Source organism: Zootoca vivipara, chromosome 2 (genome assembly GCF_963506605.1).
Source record: "Zootoca vivipara chromosome 2, rZooViv1.1, whole genome shotgun sequence".
In the NCBI taxonomy this organism is placed as follows: domain Eukaryota; kingdom Metazoa; phylum Chordata; class Lepidosauria; order Squamata; family Lacertidae; genus Zootoca; species Zootoca vivipara.
Window position 1 is genome coordinate 72,862,609 of NC_083277.1, and position 13,128 is coordinate 72,875,736.

General features: G+C 46.2%; 1 protein-coding gene across 2 annotated transcripts in view; it reads right to left on the reverse strand.

Moving 5' to 3' along the window:
- The window catches only part of PPP2R2B (protein phosphatase 2 regulatory subunit Bbeta), a 232,005-nt gene that overhangs the window by 164,000 nt on the left and 54,877 nt on the right, over window positions 1-13,128 (reverse strand). The window contains exon 1 of one of the 2 annotated variants that reach the window (XM_035105327.2): window positions 4,659-5,581. The exons of the other annotated variant lie outside the window; for it this stretch is intronic. Within the exon in view, the coding sequence (XP_034961218.1) occupies window positions 4,659-4,728 (70 nt within the window). The 5' untranslated portion in view covers window positions 4,729-5,581. Of the gene's footprint in view, window positions 1-4,658; window positions 5,582-13,128 lie in introns of those variants that run through there. 2 annotated transcript variants of the gene reach the window in all.

Genomic DNA, 13,128 nt, shown 5'->3' on the forward strand with positions numbered 1-13,128 from the left:
TATTTTTTTAGGGACAGGGAGAAACCCAGTTTTGTTGCAGCTGGGAATTCTTACATCGAACAACACAGTACTGCCTGCAGTTCCACCTTTCCCAGTGCATCAGCAGAGGTTTCCTGGCCCAGAAAGCACTTTTGAGTCAGGCTCTCATTGGGGGGGGGGTCGTCCCAGATGACTCAGACTTCCCCTTAGGCACAAGCAGATTACAGAAAGCCAAACAACTTAGCACACAGAAGGACCACAGTCCCTTGGATTTGTCACAAAGGGACCCCAATTTAAAGAGCAGTGCTCCTAGGAATAGGAGGGAAAGCAGGATGGTACTTTACAAAAACAAGTGTTAAAGACTGACCAGATCTGTCTAGGCAGCATTGAGACATGGTCAAAAACCACATTTATGGAGCATATACTTTGTTAATGCTTTACCAATTATATTCTAGAAAAAAAAACACAATTAAGCCAGATGATGCTACATATTTTAATGTTTGATCAGCTAAGTGCAGAATACATGGAGCAGTGCAAGCTAAGGAATGAAACTCTAGACAAGGGGAAGTCTATGTGGTTCCTCTGTTTCATGCTCCCTTGCAAGCACCTTGGTTCAAACCCAAGCACCTTTGTTCCATTTTGCCTGAAAAGGTGTGTGTGTGTCTGTGTGTGTGTGTGTGTGTGAGAGAGAGAGAGAGAGCGCTAGCAAGGTAGGACAAAATGCACTTCAAAGTTCCACTGAAACCCTCTGCCCCATCTATGGATCTATGAGGTGCTCTCATATACTTGCAATCAGGAGAGAAGCTTCCTCGTGGCAAAGTGCATAACAGGACTTTCCCTTTGTTGCACCAGAATTAGGTAGCAGGCAGAAGGACAAGCAATGATATCTGTTATAAAACACTCAAAGATCTCATCCAGTTGTTTCAAACAAACAACTAGAGCAGCAGGCCCAGAGAGTGCCCAAGCAGCAAATGTATCCACAATGGTACTGAATCAATCCACATTGTATGTGTGTTTTTGTTTGTTTGTTTTAAATGGAAGACACTTTGGGGGACAATGACAAAATAAATAAATGCATACAGTAGATGAGGTTGGAAACTACCTCTCTTCCTACACCTTCCATCAATGAATTATTATTGTTTTGTTGCCCCATAGTATGAGAGATCCTGGATATAGAGATTATGAGAGAGATTTAACATTCCACATGGTAGATGTATTATATTCAATAGCCCTCTGTGTTCATTAATGCCAAACGTTGCCTGAAGCAAACCAAAAAGGGAAGTGAGATATGATCCACAAGGGATTGAAGCAATATCTGTTACATACAATTGAGACAGACTAGCTTCGGAGAGACCTATAAAGAACATAATAACATAAGCAGAGCTTGGTGGATCCTGCCAATGGCCCATCTAGTCCAACATCCTGTTCTCACAGTGATAGGTCAACCAGATGCCCATGGGAAATCCGCAAGCAGGATTCGAGAATGATTCCTTACCTTTAAAAAGCAGATTGCCATATATACACACAGAGACCTATACTGTGGCAGCAATGTAACTGTATCACACAGGCCCAGTTTGCAATAATGCTAAGCCAAGCCATGGCTTAGCACAAATGAGCAGCTCTGAGATAAAAGATCATGGCCACCTTGCTCCTCCGCCAGTCTTCCTGCTGCTGACACACAGCTGTAAACTAAGCCATGGTTGGGCATAGCATTACATACAAACCGAGGCTTGTGGTTTAGCTGCTTCATACAAAATGCATGTGGAGGGCGATAAAACAAACATTGGCTATAGATTGAAGCTTATCAGGAGTGAGATAAACCATGAGCCCAGGTTTTGACATAACACTAAGCCAAGCTCTGACTTGCCTCACTGCAGCAGGCCTGGAGGTCTCAACCTTCTCTCCAGGAACCCAATGTTTTGCTCATTCAAGGTAAGCCATGGTTTGGCTTAAGTGTTATTTGTGAATTGGGTCATAGTGTGTACAGGGCTTGCACTGAAAATGGGTGGAGCTGCTTAAGGAATTATTTTAACTATTGCCTATTGATGATGATGGACTATAGGCCTACATTATTTGCTCTGCACAGAAGTATAGGATTCAAGGCATGCCTTAAAAGACAACCCTATACTGTTTCCAACTAGCAACAGGTTACGGGGGGGGGGGGAGATGCCATATCCCCCCTGTTAATACAACACCATCTTCACTTGAAAATCCAATTCATCCTACTTAGAACAGCCAGCATAAAGGCTGCAATGGAATGTCTTACTCATAGTTTTTCTGTGTGGGGAAGAAAAACACCAAATTCCTTGGATCTTTATCCATTCTCCATTTTGCTCAGAAATATCAAAGTGTTGCTTTGTTCTGCATGAGTAAGAGGCAGACACACATACATAAGTTAACTAATATACCTAAAATTCCCTGGGAATAGGCTATCTTTTTAAGAGCCATTTCTATATACTGTAAGTAGGTGTGTTCAGAATTATGCAGATTTTAAATTATTGCTGGAATCAGTGATCAGATTCCTAGGGAAGTTCTAGCAGGGCAATCCTTGGGGGAATCAGTCAAGCAGTAGCCTGAGGAGGTGGCTTAGAAGGCCTTGAAGTTATGACAGTTAAGACAGCCACACATTTGAGTACCGCCTAATTTACCACAAAGGATTAAATGGATCTTTTTGATTAACTTACATAAACTGCCTCCAACAGAACAGCAGAACCTTTCCCCATTTCATCCAATAGAAGGCTTCAATCATGACCCAGTTTTAGCAATAAAACTCTTATTTTTTTAAGCAACCATTTGTAATGTACAGGAACAGTCAAATCCTAAACTCATCTACTCAGAAGTAAGTCTCTGTGAGTTCAATGGGACTTACTCCCAGGTACCAACTGCAGCCCCAACCTATTATCTGCCCACATTATTGTAGCCTTCTGCATATCTTGGCCTGCTCTGGCTATTTCCACTGTCTAAATGGAAACAGAGTTGTTTCCAACCAAGGTCCCATTTGCATTATATATTTAAAGCAGTATCATACCACTTTAAACACTCGTGACCTCCCCCAAAGAATGCTGGGAACTATATTTTGTTAAGGGCACTGAGAGCTCTTGGGAGACCTCTATTCCCCTGACAGAGCTACAATTCCCAGAGGATTTAACAATCAATCCTAAACCCTAAACACATTTGGGAGGTCAGGTATTGTGGTACCCAATTTCCGCCCTCCATAAACCTTCTTGTCTTGAAAGCAAAAAAATCACTGCCAACCTAAAGATTTTGGCCAAACCCCAAGAATACCAACGCCTATTTCAGACACAAGACCCCATTTCCTATTTCCACCATCACCACTGCATGGCCCAGTGGTGGGCTCACATACCGTGTTTCTCATATTATAAGACATGTCTTATATTTATTTTTTCCTCAAAAAAACACACTATGGCTTATTTTCAAGGGATGTCTTATTTTTTTCCTCTTCCTCCTGCCGCGGCCGGCATTGCTGCTGCGCCTATCACTATGTCTTATTTTCGGGGTATGGCTTATATTCCTTGAATGCTTAAAAATCCTGCTCTGGCTTATTTTATGGGTATGTCTTAAAATATGAGAAACAGGGTACTTGGGAACGGAACTACAGGAACAAGCCAGAGCCACATGCAGCTACCTCCAACCCTCCTGGGATTTATTTGCAGATTAAGTAAATCACAGAGGAGCTAAGTTTAGATTCCACCCTCCTTCCCCCCACTACCTATTTCAAGTAAATCCTTGTTTTACCCTCCCTCCCCACCATCCTGTCTCTCCATTTTATATTCAGAGCCAAGGCTCAATATCTTCAGTAGTGGCTCACTGAAGACTCTGATGAATTGAAAGGGGGGGGGGGTGAGACCGCAAGACAAGGACCCATTATCAGTGAGAAAACCAGGCCCAGTGAAGCCATTTCTTTCCCTTCATCCACGACACCTCTGTTTTAACCCCCTTTTCCTTTCCACTCCCAGTTGATTCAACGGAATCGACTCTGCAGCACGGCTACCTACCATTGCATTCGTTTCCCGTAAGCATGTCGACACCTGCCTTACAGCTCCCTGGCCCTTTCCACGAGAAACAGCTTGGGTCTGTCGTCATCGTGATACATCCAGGGTTTACCCCCACCCTCCCTGGCGCTGAATCGTTGCATTGCCGAGCTTGGGTAACGCAGCCCCCCAGCAGAGTGAACCGGCCCAATTCCTGCCTTGTAAGCAACCAGTCATTAATTTACACTTCCCCGAGCATTAAGAGGTAGCAGCCGAGAGAGAGCGCAAACACCGGATGCAAGGGGAGGCTGCAGACACCTGGGGAGCGGAGCACGCCGAGGTGCGATCAGGGCCCCAATGAACCGGAGGCGCCCTCGACCAGTGCTCGAGGGATCTTCCGCCCTGATCCACCTGCTGCTCGGGGCCCCAGCTTCCCAGGCACCGGCGCCCTATGGCGCGTCTTGCCAGCACAGCTGCCAAACCAAACAACCACGCCACCAATTCCCCGCTATTGCCCCGCTAGGTCCGATCTTGTCGCCAAGCGCAGCGCCGTTGTGCTGCTGACTCGGAGCTGCTCTTTGGCAAGGAGCCTCCCCGCAGTGGACTGCCTCTCTTCTTCACCCACCCCATTATTTATTTATTTATTTACTCCCCCCCCCCAAAAAAAGCGGCTGGGCCATCCATTACCTTCTGTTGCATAGCTGTGATCGCGCAGGAAACTGTTGTTTATCTTGCGGGTATCAATGTCCTCCTCCATTGACAGCGGGCTTACTTTTGTGGGAAGTGAGAACAAGCGGGCAAGTATCCATCATCGCCCCACCAAGCCTGGGATCAGTGGACAGGAGGGAAGGGGAGCTGCATCGAAACCAACATGCTCCTGCCCTGCAAGGGGGGGAAATATGTACGTGTATGTATATATATATGTAATCTATATATATGCAAGCAAGCTTTCACCTCCTCCTCCTCCTGTCAGGGACGCTGCTGTTGCAAAGGTCCAAATGCTTTTCTCTTCGTGCCGTTGACGCAAAGGTGCAAATCTCCTTCGCCTCCACCCAGGAATGGGGATGCGCAAGGTCCAATTCCCCTTCGCCGCCTGCTGCTGGTGCTGCTGCCGACGTTGCGGTTGCTGCTGCTGCACAACCTGCGAATTCCCTCCTCCTCCTCTTCCCAAGGCTGCCGCTGCCGCGCACGATCCGATTCCCAGGGACGCTGCTACAACCCCCAATTCCAGGGCGAAGAAGTGCCGCAGCTGGGCGACTTCCCGATCGCGACGCCCAACAGGTTCCCCTTTTGGCTGCCCACCTCTCCTCCGCATGCAGCAAGTCAGGCTGCCGCTAGCCACAAAATGGTGTCCGCTCCTGCAAAGATCGCACAGCTCCGGCGTCAAGGCTCTTCTTCCTCGCTGGGTTTCTTCTTCTTCTTCTCTTTTTCTTTAATTATTTCAGTGCGGAGGGGGGCGGGTGTTCCGTGAAGCCACGGCCCGAGGCGGTGAGGGTGGAGAGGCGGGGGTCTCTCTCCCTCTCTCTCCGGGGAGGCAGGAGGACTGGCGCCGCTGCGGCAGGCAGGCGGGAGGTGGGGCGCGGAGTGCCGCGGGCTGGGCTCTGCTGCAAAGCGCCGCCGAACAGCCCAGGCTGGCGGAGCGCGAGTCGTCGCTGCTGCTGCTGCAAGCTGCTCGGGCTTGTGCTGTGGCGGCGGCGGCGGCTTTACTGGAACCTGATGGTGCATTAAAGCCCAGGCTCCTCCCCTACAGTTCGGCTTTGGCCAACCGCGGCGGCGGCCTGGGGAACTCTTCCCCCGGCAAGCGGGAGCAGCTTTTTTTCTTGCTGCAGTGGAGCTTCCGAGAGAGGAGGACCACCCCGGAGGGACGAGCTTCGAAAGGACGCCCAGGAAGGCACCGCCACGAGGCCGGCGAGGGAGGAGCGCTCGCGAGGCGGAGCCGCGCCTGAGGCGCCGAGGGCCCCGTGACCTCGCGCGCCCGGGGCGATAATGGTGCTCACGTGGCGCGGCCGCAGGTAGACGGTGCGCGACCTCTGAGGGGAACCTCCTCCCGCGGCCCTTCCCTGTCAGAGTTAACGGGTGGGGGAGCGCTGACGCTGAAGTACCGGGGAGCAAGGGGCCTGGAAGAGGAGGAGAGTAGGCATGTGTCTCCACGCGAGTGTAATTTGGGGGTTCTTCATTTTATTCCCCCAAGAGCGCATAATGGTGCACATAGCTCTCCCCTCTCCACCCCCACAACCCTTTGAGGCGGGTTAGGCTGGCCCAAGGTCACCCATTCTTGGCCAAATGGGGATTCGAACCCTGGTCTCCCAGGCCCTTGGATCAGCAATATTTGTGCCTCTTGGCTATGATAATGCCACTGCACCACAGCGGCTCTCATGGACTTGTGGAGTCAGCCTCAACCCTTCACTACAGAGGCAGTGGAGAATGGAAGAAGCCTTACCAAGCTTAGCATTGCAGCTAACTAAGTCCTGGTAACTTTTGTGGACAGTGTGAAAAAAATAGTATTTGTCCTCACAGGTAGAAATTCCTCATTATTTTGTTAGTGTGTGTGAAGACCAGCTGCAGGTGGGGAGAGTGTAGTTTGCAGGCTTCCTACAGGAATCTGGTTGGCTACTGAGAATAGGATGCTGAACCATTGGCCTGATCCAGGACTCTTAATGGGCTGGGCTGCTTTGATTAGCAGATTAGGGTGCCATTCTACCCACACCCAGCTGTTGGTATTTCTTTAATAGGTCCAGACTGGGAGGGTGAACCTACTTTTGTCTTTTTAAGGTAAGATGTGGAAGCATCCTAAGGCCTGCACCACTTCCAGGCAGCAATTTTCAGCATCATGCAAGGTTTTCAGGCTTCTACTTAGGCCACTTGAGCAGAGTTGACTGGGCATCACAGGGGCAGATTGGTATGTGCTTGCTTTTAGAAGCCTGGCTGTTTGGGAGATTTGCTCTCTAGACCAAACATGGTAGGTGTCACAGGTAGAAGTTATTATAGATTATCAAGATGTGGTGTATCCATAATATAATTTGCTACAAGCATTGTACATGAGGCCAATTCTGAACTTTATGATGCACTTTCTAGAAGAACAACACTTTATTGAAAAGTGGAATTTACATTAGGCATTATTAAAATTCTGCAAGAACAAAGCATTACTCTTGTGTCTCTTCTACTTGTAGTACAAGCGTTTGCCTGCAGTTTTTGCAACCTGGGGGCCTAATGTTGCAGTTAGAATGCAGTTGGCATCCTGAGAGGTTCCATTTGAGGTTCTGCAAGCAGTAATAATGGAATATTTGATTTATAATATGGGGGGGGGGGGCATCCTCAGTTCACAAGAAGTTATCCAATGGTTTATTTTTAAATTTTCTAGCTCTAATCTCGTAGGTAGAAACTTAATTGAAAATCTAAATTGAGAGTGGATTATTTCGCAAAGCTACTAATTTTATTTCCCCCATTCATAAAACCACTATAGTTATGCACGATTCAGTGGTTGTTATTGTTTAGTTGTTTAGTCGTGTCCGACTCCGTGACCCCATGAACCAGAGCATGCCAGGCACTCCTGTCTTCCACTGCCTCCTGCAGCTTGGTCAAACTCATGTTGGTAGCTTCGAGAACACTGTCCAACCATCTCGTCCTCTGTCGTCCCCTTCTCCTTGTGCCCTCAGTCTTTCCCAACATCAGGGTCTTTTCCAGGGAGTCTTGTCGTCTCATGAGGTGGCCAAAGTATTGGAGCCTCAGCTTCATGATCTGTCCTTCCAGTGAGCACTCAGGGCTGATTTCCTTCAGAATGGATAGGTTTGATCTTCTGGCAGTCCATGGGACTCTCAAGAGTCTCCTCCAGCACCATAATTCAAAAGCATCAATTCTTCGGCGATCAGCCTTCTTTATGGTCCAGCTCTCACTTCCATACATCACTCCTGGGAAAACCATAGCTTTAAATATATGGACCTTTATCAGCAAGGTGATGTCTCTGCTTTTTAAGATGCTGTCTAGGTTTGTCATTGCTTTTCTCCCAAGAAGCAGGCGTCTTTTAATTTTGTGACTGCTTCAGTGGTACATATAATAAAATAATACCACATGTCCGTTAGATAAGTCTGGCACACAAATCAATTAAACAATCCATATTGTCAGTAGAGGGGCATGTGGCAGAGCTCATGTTTTGATTTCATGAGTCCTAGGTTTAGCCCTGGCATCTGCAGTTAAAAGGATCTGAAGGGGTTAAAGGGCTAACGATACCTGTTTCCGGTTAGAGCAGTAGACAATATTGGACTTGATGGTCAAGTGGTCTGATTCATCAGAAAGCATCACATTTCAATCAGTTGTGAGTCAGCAGTTGTACCACATACCCCACTTTATTCCTCCATATTCAGAATATTGCTTAAAGTTCACATCTGCTGGATAATCCTCCCCATCCAATGTCCCCTGTTTCCACAGTAGGCTGAAAAAATACTTTTTTCTTTTCAATGGGCATCATTTTAGACAGCCTTAGTCCCTTCTATTCTTCAAAATATCCTACTGCTCACACAGCACTGTTCTTTCTAACACACTGGAATGCATGTGAAATAAAACTTAACTGCTGCTCTGCATTCTGCTGTGTTTAATAATATTTTTTTATTATTGTGCACTTCTTTTTACTGTTTTTTTATATGTGTTATCCTGAATAAATGAGGTAGACCAGAAATAGTGTGTTTGAGGGTATTCCATTATTCCTGGGGTATGAAAGAGCAGACCCACACAAGAGTCCTGCAGCAAATGATCCAATATGGAAGCCATCTGGTGAGAAAAGCTGGTGGTGGTGATAATTAAGAATACAACTTTTCCCAACGCCTGAAGGTCCAGCAGGAGGGCAAGGGTCTGCACTTCTCGGTGCAGAGAGGTTGTATGGTGATGCAAGACAGTATGAAGTAATTCAGAGGGAAACACTGACATTTTGAGCTGCTTAGATGCAGGAAGCATATTAGACCAGCTGAGAAAACCGATGTCTTTCTTACAGCTGCACTTGAGAGCAGGGAGCTGTCCCCAGTAAACCTAATAATGAATGGTGCTGAAAAGAGGAAGGAGCTCTCTGAACTTCATTTACACCACACCACCGCGTCCTGTTGGAGAGCAGCAAGATGAGAACTGGTAGTGTGGATTAGCTCCCCCCCCCTTCTTCTTTATTATTTTGCTTTGCCCTTGTTATGCATTATGTCTAGATTACTACGGTGTAACACTAAATGTATCCTATGTTCACTGAGTGTTTGATTTTGCCCTTCTTGAATTTACTGATACGCTTTGCAATGCTAAATGTTTATTTAAAAGCGTATCAGTAAATTCAAAGCACAATATGTTACAAATCATGAAAAGATAATGTTTATGTTTATTGTGAGCCACTTTGGGAAGTGTGTAAAAGTGGCATATAATTTAACTACGGTATACTTAAAGACATAGGGAGCTGCCTTATAGCAAGTCTGACCATCTAGCTCAATACAGTACTGCCCGTATTAACTGGCAGCAGATCTCCAAGGGTCTCAGGCTTTTCTCAGACTTACCTGGCCACACCAGGGCCGGGGACCTTCTGCATACAAACAGGCAGAGCAACCTACTCTGGTACCCAGAGCGGCGCTCATCCCAGGGGGTGTGGCAAGCATCCTGGGGGTGCCGCCGATTGGGGGGTCAGCATTTTGTCACACACACCCTTTGGAATGGCACCTGGGGTGGGCCGCCCCTCACCCCCATCTCGGAACACTCCTGCATAAAAAGGATGTGCACCATCACTGAGATACAAACCAGGGTGGCACTTGCTCAGTGATGCACCAGTTGCTTCAGGGCAGCTTGCCACCTTGTACTAGTGATCTTCTTGCACCCAAACCAAGGAATGCAGCAGCAGGACCCCATGGGGTACACACTACTTTCACAACTGGTACCTGCTTTCAAACAGGTATACTCTCAGTCAAAATTACAGTAAAAGCAGTGCAGGCTGTCAACAAGGAAAGGATGCTGCTTAGCAGCTACTTTCCTTATATTGCTAAATCTTTGGAGGACCTTTCTGCTCTGTGGCCACTCCTTATCTCAGCTTCTCCTGCAGATTGCACCCTGGTAAGCTATAATAGTAAATAGCAGGCGTAGGGCCAGCACAATGCAGTATTCATTCCCTTTTAATGGTTACAAAGTGGATAGCCAGTCTGCTAAGTGTCCCTGCCTTTATCCAAGCCAAGTATGTGTGCCAAGGAACCAGATGCCCATATTAGAAAAATAACTTCTATGGCTGGGCATCTGGACTATTAACTGCTGGCCAAAACAAACCCAGAAATCTGTGCACACACCTGAAATCGAATAATCATTTGAGGAGTTTTGGAGTATTTTGGACTTTTATTTCAATGGGTGTCAACAAGGTAAGTTGAGCAAAGACTGAATATAATAGCAACAACTGTTAAAGGCTTTGTCCTGGATATGCATATTGGCAAATTGTATCAGTAATAAACGGAAGCTGCTTCACACAGTATATCCTGCAGCAATCTCTGTGTAGTGTGGTTGCCTGTATGTAACGCAGCAGCCACCCTCCATTTTAATAAATTATTTTATTTATTTTTCCTTTGAAGTGTATTGAGTTAATGTCCCCCCTCTCCCTTTTCAAATTAGGTGAATGAGGTTTTGCTCCACTGAAAGGTTTGCCCTTTAACAAGATTTCTCCTCCAAGGACCCAATTGTGTTTGAATAGTGATAGCAGAGCTGTTGTAGAAACAAGGCTATCATTGGAGCAGTACTAACTGGAGAAGGGGCATTGCTCATGGGGGCGGGGAGAGAGACAATTGTGTAGGCCCTATGAGAGCCAGTTATTCTGAAGACAAGAAGGTGATCCTGAAAGGTCAATAGAGATCCCAAGTCCTTAATGGGGGCTGCCTTGCCCTTTATGTGCCCACTCAACTGCAGAACTTGCACTGTTACAGGTGCGACATGATGTAAGAAATAAATATTTTAGTCTAGCAGCAACTACACTTTGGAGCTTCCTGCTTATTGCCATTAGGGCAAGCACCTTTTTGGCACTTGCTTAAAATATTTTTGGTTTAGACAAGCCTATCCAGACATGATGTGTTTTAATATTTTCCCCTGTTTATTTCAATTATCCTTAAATGTTTTAAGTGTTCCTTGTAAAGTAAACAAACCAACAGAATACCTAGCAGGAAACACTCTGGAATCAGTGCCTTAACTCAACAGGGAAAAGGAAATCATGAGCAAAACTGGGCCATTTGGAAACAAAGAGAGAGCTACCTTTATTTTGTTCAGTGACAGACTAGAAGCAAGAGTTGTCTGATTCTAGGCTGCTGCTGCTTCTCTCTTCAGGGACAGACTGCAATCAATTTTTCACTGCAAATTGCCACCATTCCTTCACTGTGACTTGGGGTGTCTGCAGCTGTGGCAGAGATCTGATATGTGCAGTTCTTTATAGCAAGTTTAGTATCTCTTGAGCAAAGTACAATGTGGTGTGTTTGGTTTTAAAATTAAAGGCATGATAGAGCTTCAGGTTACATTTCAGCTTGCCAGACAAAGCTATCCTATTTTCCTTCAGTATATCTATAATATTCTTTATGCATTCAGTTCCCTCCTGGTGTTCTTGGCTTATGCGTAATCACCCTGCATGAGACAACTCTCCCTCTTTTCCCAAGTTGACTGAAGTGTTGGATAACAGGTCTGGCATGGAGAGGCACTTGAGGAATTTGCCCCCCCCCAAAAAAAAACAACAACAACAACACTTGCCTCTGATGAATGGCAAGGGTTTGAGGCCCTTGAATTTTTTTTCCAGCTCAGATAAAAAGCCTGTCAAAAGGTGGTGGGGACAGCAGTGAGAGAGTGCCAGGAGAAGGTATGAGGAACAGCTACAGCCCTAGGGTAGAGTTACTGGCCACCCCAATTTCAGCAGTAGCAAAATTCCAGGTGTCTTGGCACTTAAGCAGGGTTTGTGTTCTTTGGAATAGCCACGGCGGAGACTGCAATGTCTTTAAGATATATGGTTTATTTACACATATTTACACCTGAGTTTTAAATGGAGGGAGTGCAGAACTCTACACTCCAATACAGTAGTATCTCTTATTGCTCTCCTTATTAGCTTCTGCAAGCGTGGTAGCTAGCCATGTCCCCCAGTCTCTGCATGCAGCCTCTCCCAGCCAGCCCCGCATTGAGGCCTCCCCACCTTCTTAGAAACCTCTGCTTTAAAAGGACACATTTTTCCCTATGGTGACATCACACCCCTTTACCCAGGCTACCTCCCACCTCCCAGCTTACATCATGGTACACTGAAATTCTGATCCTGGCTCCTCATCCCCTCTTGGGAAGAGGGACTCGCACTCCTCTGTTACAGGGTGAATGCTTGTGTCAGTTGCCCATTACCTTCCTTTGTACAAACTACATGATTGTTCTTCTCCTCAGGCAATTCCGGGCCAAGAAACTGTTTCAGCCTGCATTTTTATACTTTTAAGCTGCCTTGCACCTGGGTGAAGACTTAAAGCATTTTGTAATCTCTTACATTTACTAACTCTAGAAATTAGGGAGAGAGAAATCTGGTACCCAGGATCCCTAATTCATAACAGTAGAACTCCACCTTCCAGAACCCTTTGGGTTTTGTACCCCAGCAGGCTCCTAATCAGAACACTGCTAGGGTACTAAGATGAAGGGAGGGAAGGTACAAAGCTCCCTTCTCTCCTTTCTCCCTCTACTCCCAGTAGCGATGCTACTACCATTGCTTGCCAGGTTTCCAAAGGAGGAAGTTCAGGGAGTGTATGATAGGGTGTGATTTTGGGACAGGGAGGACGGATGGGACAAGGTGCATCGTTTTTCCAAGCCTTGAGTTGCTCAAAAATAATAATCCAGGTTATGCTCTTTAAAAAAAGAAAAAGGAAAGAGACTTGTATCATGTATCTAGGAAGAGCAGAGTTTGCCAATCACTAATTCTAAATTTTGGTTTTACAAGTACAGTGGTACCTCTACTTACGAATAACTCTACTTACGAATGTTTCTACTTACAAATGGAGCTCCGTCCGCCATCTTGGATGCGGTTTAGATAGGATTTTTTCTACTTACGAATTTTTTCTCCCAATGCATTCCTATGGGATTCGACTTACAAATTTTTTCTACTTACAAATGTGCGTTTGGAACACATTAAATTTGTAAGTAGAGGTACCACTGTAAA